Source organism: Galeopterus variegatus, unplaced genomic scaffold (genome assembly GCF_000696425.1).
Source record: "Galeopterus variegatus unplaced genomic scaffold, G_variegatus-3.0.2 Scaffold4218, whole genome shotgun sequence".
In the NCBI taxonomy this organism is placed as follows: domain Eukaryota; kingdom Metazoa; phylum Chordata; class Mammalia; order Dermoptera; family Cynocephalidae; genus Galeopterus; species Galeopterus variegatus.
In genome coordinates this window covers 65,426-77,996 of record NW_007730329.1, presented here as the reverse complement: position 1 = coordinate 77,996, position 12,571 = coordinate 65,426, and the positions used below count along the sequence as shown (strand labels likewise).

The following is a 12,571-nucleotide window of genomic DNA, read 5'->3' as shown; positions in this document are numbered from 1 at the left end:
CCAGGAACCTCCGTGTATTCAGCAATCTGGAAGCTCTCTGAACCCTGTCCTTTGGGTTTTTATGGAGGCAGCATTACATGGGCATGATGATTACATCACTGGCCATTGGTCATCAACTCAACCTTTAGCCTTTCTCCCCTCCCTGGGGGTTGGGGCATGGGGCTGAAAGTCCTTATCTTCTAGTTATGTCTTGGTCTTTCTGGTGACCAGCCACTATTGTGAAGCTATCTATGGTCTCCCAGCCACTAGTCCTCTCATCAGCATACAAAAGACACCTCATCACTCTGGAAATTCCAAGGGTTTTAGGAGCTGTGTGCTAGGGAGCAGAGGTGGGGACCACATATATATATATATATATATATTTTTTTTTTTTTTTTTAATTTTTATTTTGTCAATATACAATGTAGTTGATTATTATGGCCCATCACCGAAACCTCCCTCCCTCCTCCCTCTCCCCCCTCCCACCCAAGAATGTCCTTTCCGTTTGCTTGTTGTAACAACTTCAAAAAATTGTAGTTGTTATATCTTCTTCCCCCCCCACCCCCGGTTTTTTTTGTGTGTGTGTATGTGAGTGAATTAATTTATTTATTTTTAGCTCCCACCAATAAGTGAGAACATGTGGTATTTCCACATATATATTTTTTATTATACCACAGTATGAACATTTATGTACAAGTTTCTGTATGGACATGTTTTTAATTCTCCTGGGTATATACCTGGGAGTGGAATTGCTGGGTCATCTGGGAACTCAGTGTTTAACTTTTTGAGTAAATTCCAAATGTTTTCCATAGTGGCTGCACCATTTTACATCCCCACCAGAAGTGTATGAGGGTTCCATTTATCCACATGCTCACCAACACTTGTTATTTAACATAGCCGTCGCATTGTGTGTGAAGTGTTTTCTTCATTCTGGCTTTGATTTGCATTTCCCTAATGCTTAATGATGTTGAGCATCTTCTCATGTACTACTGGCCACTTATATATCTTATTTGGAGAAATATCTATTCAAATCCTTTGCTCTTTTTGGGTTTTTTTTTTTTTTTTTTTTTGTGGCCGGCCACTTTGCCCATTTTTAAATTGGGTAACTTGTATTTTTGTTATTTAGTTGTAAGAGTTCTTTATATATTCTGGATACAAATCCCTTATCAGATACATAATTTGCAAATATTTCTCTCATTCTCTGCATTGACTTTTCACTCTCTTGATAGTATCCTGCGCACCAGAAATGTTTTTAGTTTTGATGGAGTCCAATTTATGTATATTTTTCTTTTGTTACGTGTGCTGTTGGTCTCATCTAAGAAACCATGGGCCTGTCATTCTGAGTAATTTCTTGTCTAAATTTACATCCTTTTCTTCTCTGTTCTCAGATGCCCTTTCTCATCTGGAAGCCAGGGAACAGCTTTTTCAGCAGGCCAATTTCAACAAGCCTCATCTAACATACGATGGTTTCAGTTTGGCCAGATCCAGGCTGTTTATAAACGGGGTCTCATGGGCAGAGTGGCACTGGGGACTTGGATGCTTCACAGTGCTCTGCCATCGTGTCTGCACTCCCATCACTAGCTTTGTTCCTACATTCCCATGCCACAGCTCCTGCTACCTGTCCTGATATTGTTTAGTTAATACTCCTCTACCTTCTATAGTGATCTATTACTATAGCATTTCCCTACCTTTCTTAAGCGAAAGGAGGGAAAGTGATTTAATACCACTATGCCACTTTTTTGCCCAGAAGTCATGGCCTCAGTCACTAATTTAAAGAGTTTCATAGTTTAAACTGAACTTGTGCATGTGTACATGTGTGTGTTCATAATTAACATATAATGTGTGTGTGTGTTTTAACATTTATCACCTTGGAGAGGACCTGGATCTCCTGTCACCTTCTCCAACCCCCTCCTCCACCCACCTCAGTTGGCTCATTTTAAAGATCTTCCCTTAACCAAAGTCATGTCTGAAAAAGTGATTCATATGACCTTTTAATTGCATTGTCATGACATTGTGCCAATTCAGTATATTCAGGAAACATAGATCACACTGGAAATGATAAAACATATTTAAAACATTTCCATTCTACTTGGGCAAATACAGTTACACACATGGATCCATATTGCAAGTCAGAGTTTCAAAAAGAAATTGTTTCTGGTACTTTCAAAAAAAAAAATAGTGAGTACTTTATGTTTAATAAGGTGCTTTTGATTTTTCTACTTGGAAGGTGCTGGTTTCACTTTGAGTTCCTGTTCTTTTTTTTTTTTAAACAATTAGCATATTTTTAATTAATTTACTATTTAGATAAATATTTAATTTAATTTCAATTCTAGTGTCCTATCTCATCAGACCAGTAAGAAGCTCCATCTTAGTTATTCTTACTTCTCCCCACCCCACCACATCCCAGGTGTAGCCAAGCTTCCCAGATTTTACACATGCCAAGAAGTTGGAGATGAAGGGAAGGGGTTAGTGTCCATTTGGTTTTTAGTGATCTATCTGCCCAGTTTATGACAAACTTGCCTGATATAGTCCCTGAGGACCCTTCAGTGTCAATATGCTGCTTCCATACAAAACTACTTACATATAGAGGCTACTGTAAGCCCCAGCAGACAGCCCACACAATTATGTTTGGTTTTAGAGCAGGGGTTCTTAACCTTTGAATACCATGGACTCCTTTGGTGATTTGGTAAAGTCTAGGAGCTCAGTTCTAAATGCATAAAATACAATACATAGGATTACAAAGGAAACCAACTATATTGAAATACTGTTATCAAAATAAAAAACAAATTTTTGATATAATTAATATATTGACTTACTAATGCATTGAATAACAAGAAGATACTTTTAGAACATGAAATTTGAAGTCAACTTACAAAAAATTAACTTTTTATTTTGAAATAATTTCACATTTAAAGAATTGCAAAAATAATACCAATTCACCAATTATTAAAATTTTATCCCATTTGTTTTATCACCGCCTTCCATTTACTGCCCCCCTCCCCCCCCCCGGTAAAGTTTAATATACCTATTCACATCTCATATTTTCCTCCCTGAACCATTTGAGAGTTAGGTGTGGACATGATGCTCCATTATCTCTAGACACTTAAGCATGTGTTTCCTAACAAGGATGTTCTTTGAAAAACAGTGATCAAATTCAGAAATTTTAACATTGCTGTCATACTGTTATCTAATATATACTCCATATTTGAATTTTGCCAGTTGTCCCAGTAATTCCTTTATGGCTATTTTTTTGGGTTTTTTTGTTTTTTTGAAAATCTGATCCAGGATCTAGTCCAGGACTAACCATTGCATCTGACGGTCTTGTCTATTTAGTCTCCTTTTACCTGGAAAAGTTCTTCAGCCTTTCTTGGTTTTCATGACATTGACATTTGTGAAGAGTATACAAAGCAGTGGTTTGCAGAGTGCCCCTTAGTTTAGTTTGTCTCACTCTTCCTCACGATTAGATTTGGGGTGTACGTTAGATTTGGATGTACGTTTGTTACAGGACTACAATGTAGGTTCCTAGTGCCTCAGAGGCAGAAGTGTCAGTTTTTCCCCTTATTGCTGATGTTAACTTTGTTCACTTGGTTAAAGTGTTGTCTGCCAGGGCCGGCTCGGTGGCGCACTCTGTAGAGTGCGGCGCTTGGGAGCGCAGCGGCGCTCCCGCCGAGGGTTCGGATCCCATGTAGAGACTGGTCCGCTCACTGGTTGAGCGCGGTGCGGGCGCGACACTAAGGGTTGCGATCCCGTTACCGGTCACGACAAAAAAAAGACAAAAAGGAAAAAAAAAAAAAGTGTTGTCTGCCAGGTTTCTCTGCTTTGGTGCTAATATATTTTTCATTTGAAATTAATATGGGATCTGTAGGGAGAGGAGATACTGAGACTATCCTGTTCTTCATACTTTCAACCAGTGGTTTTATCCTTTGAATGAATCTTGCCTGAATAAGTCATTGTTGGATGGTTGCAAAATGGTGATTCCCCCCCATTACATTATTCCTTATTTACTTATTAGTTAGGAGTCTACTATAAGTAAAAGCTTTTTTCCTCCTTCTATCGCTCCCTTCTTCCTTTCTTTCTAACTTTTTTATCCATATGAGCTCATGCATTATTATTTTATTCACTAGATTATAATCCATTGCTGTCATTATTCATATTGATGCTCACATTGTCACAGATTCAGCTGTAGGAGCTCCTTCAAGTTGTCTCCATGTCTTTTGGAAATGTCTCCATTGGTTTTGGGACACTTCCTTGTTTTCTGGTGTTAGAAAATGTTCTGGGCTTATCTTAAAGTTTCCCTGCTCCAGCCCTGGAATCAGCTGATTCTTCAAGAAGTCCTGGTTCCTTTTAGGACTAATGGTATTTAGAAACCAAGCTCTGGGCGGGGTAAGTTCGTGGCTGCTGGTGTTGCCTTTAGACCCATTCAGTGAATAGAGCAGGGAAAATGGCGGCTTCCTATGGCTCACTTCAGTACATGAATTTTACTCTTTAATGACATGCCAGTGTGATGCTGTTGTTGCATTGAACTGTGGACTAGTCTGTCCATGTATTGATCTTAAATAATTGTTGCTAGGGAATACTGGAAAGCAGTGTAGGTTCTGTTACCAATATGAAAATGTGCAGCTTCACTATCTGCCTGATAGTTGGCTTTCAAAGGAATAATGAGTATAACCATACTTGCAGATAGCTACAACAGATGAGATGAGATATCAAAATATCTGCGCTTTCTATTGCTGACAAAGTCACGGATACTGCTAATATTACTAAGGTTATTGTCTATGTTTACAATTGAATACTATGCAGAATTTCATTTAGATGAAATTTTTTCTCTTCCAAGTTTACATCCCTCTACCCTGAATTCTACATACCCCTGACCCTCAGGGGCCTTGGGTTAAAATTCCTGCTTTAGAATGAACATCATTTTTAAGCCCAGTTAGTTTGCACAAACTGCAGATCTCTAAGGCTGTAACTCTTTACAAAGAAAGAATGTCGTCCACAATTAGAAGCAATATCAAAACTCCTGGTCACTGCTTCCCACCCCCAGCAGTCCGTGGTCTGTCCTCCCATCCTTTGCTCCTGTTCATAGGGAAGGCTGGGTCAGTGTGAGTGAAGACACTCCTCGGTTTTACTGTCACCTACTCCATAACTAATCTTGGCAGCTATCTAGTATCTGCCTGAGGGGTTGTGACTTCAGTTCTGGTGGGAGGTAGAAGACAGAGAGGGGTGATCCTCAGGTCTTCCACCAACCCAGGTGTTACCATAGAGATGTCTCCTTCTTTGATGTCAGAGGCTAGGTTACCAACTGTGCACTTGTAATCAGTTGGGTTATCCCCAGGTGCAAACTTAGAGGACTTTAGGTGCCTGTGACTTAGAACCTATGAAAGCAACCAGGGACTCAGAAATTTGGCCATTTTGAATTGAGATTTCTTTTTTATTTAATATGGCAAACTGCTTGGAGTCAGGAGAAGAGTGGATGTGGTACACCGAAATGGCTTCCCATCACAAAACTTTTGTGGACTTGGCATAAAGACAGTATAGCTCAAGTCTTGTGATTTTAGTATTATCATCTTCCCCTGTAATTTCCCAAAGTCTGTCTGAAATCAACATAGCTGTTAGGGTCTGAAGTCCTTTCATGAAGACCATTTCTGCCATAGATGTGCATATGCATAGCAATGTGTTGCGATTGACAGCAAGATGCCAACAGATAGCATAAGGATAGGAGGGGATGTGGAAACCTACACGAAGATATAGGTGCTTACACAGAGCAGGAGCCCATTCAGCTTGCTTTCAGATGGATGGGCAGGCTTCCTCTGCCCTGCAGGTTCTCCGGGAAGTACAACTGCTTCTGACCCCACCTGTGCAGATCAGGAGTTCCTTCTGTTGGAATGAATGTGTTGTCGTTGTCATCCTGCCAACTCCCTGTGCCTCTCCCCAACCCCCTCACTCTGGTTATGGGTAAATCTGCTCAAGTGTAATTAACAGAGACAAGGCAAACTTAGCTCATTTCTAAGTGTTGTGTTTTTTCCTAGGAGAATAGTTAATCTCAGATGTCGCATCTCTCAGCTGGCCTCAGCATCAGCTTGCCTGATATCTGTTTCTTTACTACCTTTCTGACCTGTCCCCTCCCACTCTTCCTTCAGCTCAGTAATGTGCTCCTGCCTCGCTGGCCTTTTCTCTCCATTCCTGACCTTGTTAAGCATAGATCTACTAAAGTTCCCTCTACTAGGAACCCTTGTCCACTGGCTTGTCACATGGCTGCCTCCTTCTGGTCCTTCATATCTTAGTCTTTGAACTCTTCAGAGAGACCTTCATCTTTATCTCAAATGTTTATTGCACTTACAGCCCTTCATAGCACTTATAATATTCTGTAATTATTTTATATATTGATTTTCTTGCTTACTTAATTCTCTTATTCTCTTCCAGTAGTCTGTAATCTCTCCAGTACCAAATACAGTGCCTCATGCATAGTATGCTCTAATAAATATTTATCAAGTAACGAATGGAAGAATCATAGCATTGCTAAAAGAGCCAGGCTGTGCGCAAACTTATATGTGCTTAAATAAATAACAACTGGGATGATTCTATTATGATTTAAAGTATTTTTGTATGACAAAGACAAAAATAGAGCTACCTCTAAGGATTCTGTTTAATTGGAATGTAGATTTTGTGGTAAGAAAACATCCATTATGTATTAAATCATCTGGCTGTTATAAACTTGTTGAAATGCATTGAAAAAATACCATGTTAATTCAGAGTAAGGTTGTGACTCAATTTGAGTATTATAATAAAAGTGCTACATAAAATGCTCTTCTACACACCTATAATTAATATGTAATATGGATATAAATATGTTATGGTTGACATTTTCTCTTATGCTTTATTATTATTGTTGCCTTTTAATTTTTATTCCTTACCCTTTATTACTGTTTTTAACATTTTCATTCTCTCCAACTTTTCCTATGCATTTCTTTAATCCTTGAGAAATTGTTTTTTTCTTGCACTTATGGAATTTGATTTGTAGCATTTCTTAAATCTTTATGAATTTATTTAATCTTGCTGTATCTTAATCTAGTGATAAAACAGCAGTAAATGCGTATATTTACTCTCATGTTGGGGGTTAGAATTTGATCCGTATAACCACACTGTGAGTTTCTACCTTTTTATTCATTCCTTTTTGCTTGTTCTTCTTACTGCCACACAATCTGCTACTTAGTAAGTAATTTACAAGCTTTGCTGACAGCAAGAATGGAATTAGAACTGCACTCTTTTTTTTTGGCAGCTGGCCAATATAGGGAGCCAAACCCTTGATGTTGGTGTGGAACTACCGTCCCATATCTTGAAGGGATCAAGAAAACCTAAAATCTTAGATAATTTTTCTTTGCCTTCTCCCCTTTCCTTGGGGCATTTAGAGTAGAAAGTCACATGATTCAAGGGTGCAAAGAGGGAAGAGGGGTCTGGGGGAGCTAGGTTGTGGTGAAAACGCTTTAAGAAAAATTTCCCATCCCCCAAAGTCCACGAATCCACTATTTTCCATTATCTCTGCCAGAGAAGGGAATGACTTTTAGTGACTTAGTCCCTTGTCAGTCTTCAAAATAGTGTGATTCTTTGATGTCCAAGCATGTTTTTAAACTTGGAAAAATAGAGTATTATATCAGAGAAGAAGGCATGAATACAAATTATAGAGTGGCCAGAAATTACTTTGAACATTTAGTTGGTTTACTGAGCTCTGGGTCTTATAAATTAATTCAAAAGGCAGAATCTTATAGATTATGTTTCTTATAGAAAACACTGGACTTTATACATTTTTGAAGGACATTACCTTGTAGTTGTCCTCTTTTGCCAGCAGGTGGGCTGTATGCACACAATTACGACCCCTAGTTCAAAGGTGAAGCACTTCAAAAGGACAGACAGTAATAATCCTTCTGTCCCTTCCCTCTCTCTACTCCGATACACACACACACACACACACACACACACACAGATATACACTCTTGTACACAAATGGTAGCATATGGTACACAGTGTCCTGCACCTTTGTTTTCACATTTAAAGGTTTATCTTCGAGACTGACATATATCAATATATGAAGAGACTTAAATTTTTTTATAACTGCATAGCATTCTGTTGTACAACCGCACCATAATTTATTTAACTGACCCCTATTGATGGATATCAGGTGGTTTTCAGTCTTCTGCTATTACAAATAATGCTGCAGTAAGCAAACATGTACATCTGTCACTTTGCCTATGTGTATCTCTATAGGATCAATTGTTAAAGGGCATGGGCACTTGTAATTTCAATAGCCAAGGCCAGGTTGTCCTCCAAAGATGTTGCATCATTGATATTACCAGCAGCAGGTGGTAGGAATGCCTTTTTCCCCAGAACCTCACCCGTTTGGTAGATGAAAAATGTCGTTTCTATTTTAATGTATATGCCTCTCATTATGAGCAGTGTTGAGCATTGTTTCATATATTTTAGAGGCATTATATTTCTTTTTTTTTTTTTTTTTTCCTTTTTGTCTTTTTTCGTGTCCGGCAACGGATCGCAACCCTCAGTGTCGCGCCCGCACCGGACCAGGACCGGCAACGGGATCGCAACCCTCGGTGTTGCTCCCACACCTCGCTCAGCCAGTGAGCGGGAACCGGTCTGCATGTGGGATCCGAACCCTCGGCGGGAGCACCACCGCGCTCCCAAGCGGCGCACTCTCCAGTGCACCACCGGGCCGGCCCAGAGGCATTATATTTCTTTTCCTGTGAACTTTGTTTATGACTGTTGCTTACGTGTCTGTAGCATTGTTGGCATTTTTCTCACTGATTTGTAGATTATTGCATACTGGTGACATCAGCCCTTGTTCTGTGGTAAGATTTGAATTTTTTCCCCATTTTATTCTTTATGTTTTAACACTTACTAGGAATAGTTCCCACTATTCTTCTATTTCATAATTTTTCTAGCTATTCTTGTTTATTCTTCCATATGAATTTGAATTTCAACTTGAGAAGAGTTAAAAGCACTATGGATCATCATCATCATCAAATCATTATTTTTCCAATAATGCTTTTTTCTGTTTTAGCATAATCTGGAAAATAATGAACTGTACTAATTACTAGGTATTAAAAGAGCTGACCCTAGAACATTATGATCAGCCCTTGGCTTTTCTTACTTGATAAAGAATTGTGTATTGTGTGTTGTGTGTTAGTCTTCAAACTTTTAGATAAGAGGACACAAAGAGGGCTGGCTGGTTGCTGAGTTGGTTAGAGTGCAGTGTTACACCACCAAGGTCAAGGGTTTGGATTCCCATGCCACCCAGCTACCAAAGAAAAGAGGACACAGAGGAAAGAATGGAGAAAGACTCAAAGATCTCTTCTAGAAATAATTCTGTGTGTTTTCTATTCTAATAAGCAATAGTTTGCATGAAGTTCCCTTTAAGTTTTTGAAGTATTTTTAGTCCCTACCTATTAGTATTTCTCATACTATATATAGTATAGAGATATTTTTGTCAGACAAAAAAAATATTAGTAATTTTTTTCAGTAAAATTTTTAATTATCTTAATTTTAGGGTGGCTTATGGTGTTTTGGAGGAAATGGACTTCCTTACGCTGAAAGTTTTGGAGAAGTTCCTTCAGCTACAATGGAAACGTTCTGTTTAGAAGCTTTAATAAAACATTCTGAGGTAACTTACCTCACATTTTTCAAAATGTGGTTTACTTTTTATGGTTACATTGAAAAAATTATACAAGTTGTTTCATGCAAGGAAAATAATCCTCATTTATTGTAAAAGGAAAAAGAGCTTTCTACTTGTTTTTAAATTTGTGCTTGTTTTTAAATTTCTACTTTTTTCCCATTTTAATTGTTAGAATTGATAATCAAGATTTAGCACCAATACATGAGTTTAATTTTTGCTAAGTATTTCTAAAAATGGATTTAATCTTAATTTCATATAAAGAAAACAACCAGTTATCTAAATGTGGCATTCACGTTTGAATTATGCTATCTTCTACTGCCTTTCTCAGATCATTTTTACATGTAATATTATCAGGTAGTTAATTTCCATTGAAACATCTGCCAAAGATGTAGCAAGATAGAACAAAAGGAAATATTAGATGGCCTACTCTGGAATTATCACTATGGTCTATTTCTAAACTTTTTGGCATTACGGAAACTTTTCTATCATGGCCATAGTTTAATTTAAAAAAGAAAAGGGCCGGCCCAGTGGCGCACTGGATAGTGCGCCGCTTGGGAAGCGCGGCGGCGCTCCCGCCCGAGGGTTCGGATCCCACATACAGACCGGTTCCCACTCACTGGCTGAGCGAGGCGCGGGAGCAACGCCGAGGGTTGCAATCCCGTTGCCGGTCCCCGGTCCGGTACGGGGGCAACACTGAGGGTTGCGATCCGTTGCCGGACACGGAAAAAGACAAAAAAAAAAGAAAAAAAGAAAAAAAAGGAAAAAAGAAAAATAAAAAAGAAAAAATCAACAAACCTTGTAGTGCTCAAACACAGTGCATGAACAGCACATAAGCAGCATGTTAAAAGTGCATGCTTCCTGATCTCCTCTTGCAATTTTAATTTAGTAGACCTGATGTGGAGTCCAGGAGTTTGCATTCTTAGCTGGCATCCCTGCTGACCTGCTGGGGCTGATACAGGTGGCCCATCCCATATCAAGAGACATGCCATCCTAGGGATTCCAAACTCTTCACTTTAGTTTTGGGAACTGTTAAACCTGGCTTGAAAGCATGGTGCTTTCTAGTCATCTTTAGTTCCCACTTGTGGAATTAGGAACTAAGTACAAAGCAGAGTGAAGAAAGGGTTGCAGTACAAAAGGGGATGTGGGAAAACTAGCCTCAGTGTTGTGACTTCTGAATAGTTTCTGAAACAATAGATGCATCTTCAGTAGAAAGTACAGTATGTAGAGTATAATAGTTACCTTTCCAGAAGGCTGTCAAGTTATTACATATCTCACTTGATATATGTCTAAGAGGCATACTTTTTAAAGCACTTAAAATGTGATAAACTTTAATAAAAATTTAGAAGATGAAAACTGTCATATGTACATGACATGGTGTCCTGTCACTGAGTAAAGCCAGTGATGGGAAGAGGCAGGGCCATGACTGGTGACTGATGACTTCGGAAGACTAGTAGTTTGTTGGTCAATTTTGTTACCTTACCTTCACATACATATTTACTTTGGTTTTCATTTTCTGTTATCTTTTCTCCATTAAAACTTCAAATCCCTTTTTCTTTATTTTTACTTGATCTTTCTCTTCAGAAAATTTTTTCCACTTCTGAATTTGAGGTCTGCTCCATGAAGTGGGCATCCTGTGAGGTAGGGTGTTGGGCTGCAGGGGACTCTTCTCCAGCTGTGTGAATCCTTGTCTGTAGAGAAGCAAAATCTGCCTGCTTGCAAGAGGACTAGTTCCTGTTATTAGATGGCAGGTTTCTCAAGGTTAGAGAACCATTTTAAGGTAGTTTCAAGCCAAAGTATCACTTTAAATTGAAACAATTTTGTAATAATGACGTTGTCAGGTTATGTCTGACCAAGAGCTAAACAGAATAAGAATAAACATTGTAGAAGTCCTTGTGAGATATGCCTTTTTAAGATTTTATTTCAATGACTGAAGTACTTCCTACTTAGGGATTTGCTTATTTATTAGAATAAGCTGACATGAGAGTTTTGAGTAGTCTCTCTGAATCTGTCCTTGAGCAGGAGCCACTGGCGGTCCCCATCAGCATGCTGAGTCACCTCATTTCGTGAATTTGTGCAACATAAAGTGAGCTTTCATTAATTTATTGTGCTAGATATCAACACATTGTGATAAGATTGAAGCAAACGGAGGCTTGCAGCTACTTCAGAAGCTGTACCAACTTCACAAGGACTACCCTAAAGTGCAGAGAAATGTAATGCGCATCATTGGAAATATGGCTTTGAATGAACATCTCCATTCTTCTATAGTTCGCTCAGGTAACAACTTTATATACTGAGTATTTTTTATTTATCCCTTTGTTCTCCCACCTTACCCCTTATGATAAATTAATTTTTCAATAGATGTAAGATTCTGCTTAGAGTTAGTTAATCATGGGTCCTTACAGCATGTTAGTTTGGTAGGGATAAAGAATTGCTTGAGATTGTAGATAATCCACATCCAAGATAATTGGTGTGTGGACGATCGCAAGAGAGCTGGTTTTGCCATGATGACCACTTAATTGCTTATATAATTTTTGACATGATTTGGTTAACCAAGAGGCCTAGTCAGACTAAAAAGAGGTCCACTGTATAATTAGTGATTTTCCCCCTTGCAACTAATAAACTGACTATGGGGAGATACTTAAGACTAGGCAAATATCTTCTTGATCCTCATCCTCTGAAAATTCCTACCTGATCCATTCTTTACCTCCATGATTGTAAAATGATGATTTCCCAACTCCAGCATGCCCTCTTCATTTACTTTTCAGTATTTGGCATTTTGGAAGCAAGAGTCCTTCCTTCTCTCCCCTTCCTTCCTTCCTTCCTTCCTTCCCTCGCTCCCTCCCTCCCTCCCTTTCTATCAGCACGGGCATGTAGATTTCTGTTTTTTAATGGTTTGTAATTTATTGCTGTACT

At 38.7% G+C, this 12,571-nt stretch overlaps 1 protein-coding gene across 5 annotated transcripts in view; it reads left to right on the top strand.

Annotated features, from left to right (window-relative positions):
- Positions 1-12,571, top strand: part of SERAC1 (serine active site containing 1) — a 59,970-nt gene that overhangs the window by 27,130 nt on the left and 20,269 nt on the right. For 4 of the 5 annotated variants that reach the window (XM_008587018.1, XM_008587017.1, XM_008587020.1 and 1 more), the window contains 2 exons: positions 9,533-9,646; positions 11,770-11,932. In XM_008587018.1, coding sequence (XP_008585240.1) covers positions 9,533-9,646; positions 11,770-11,932 — 277 coding nt within the window. The remainder of the gene's footprint in view (positions 1-9,532; positions 9,647-11,769; positions 11,933-12,571) is intronic. The other variant, XM_008587019.1, reaches the window with a different exon arrangement.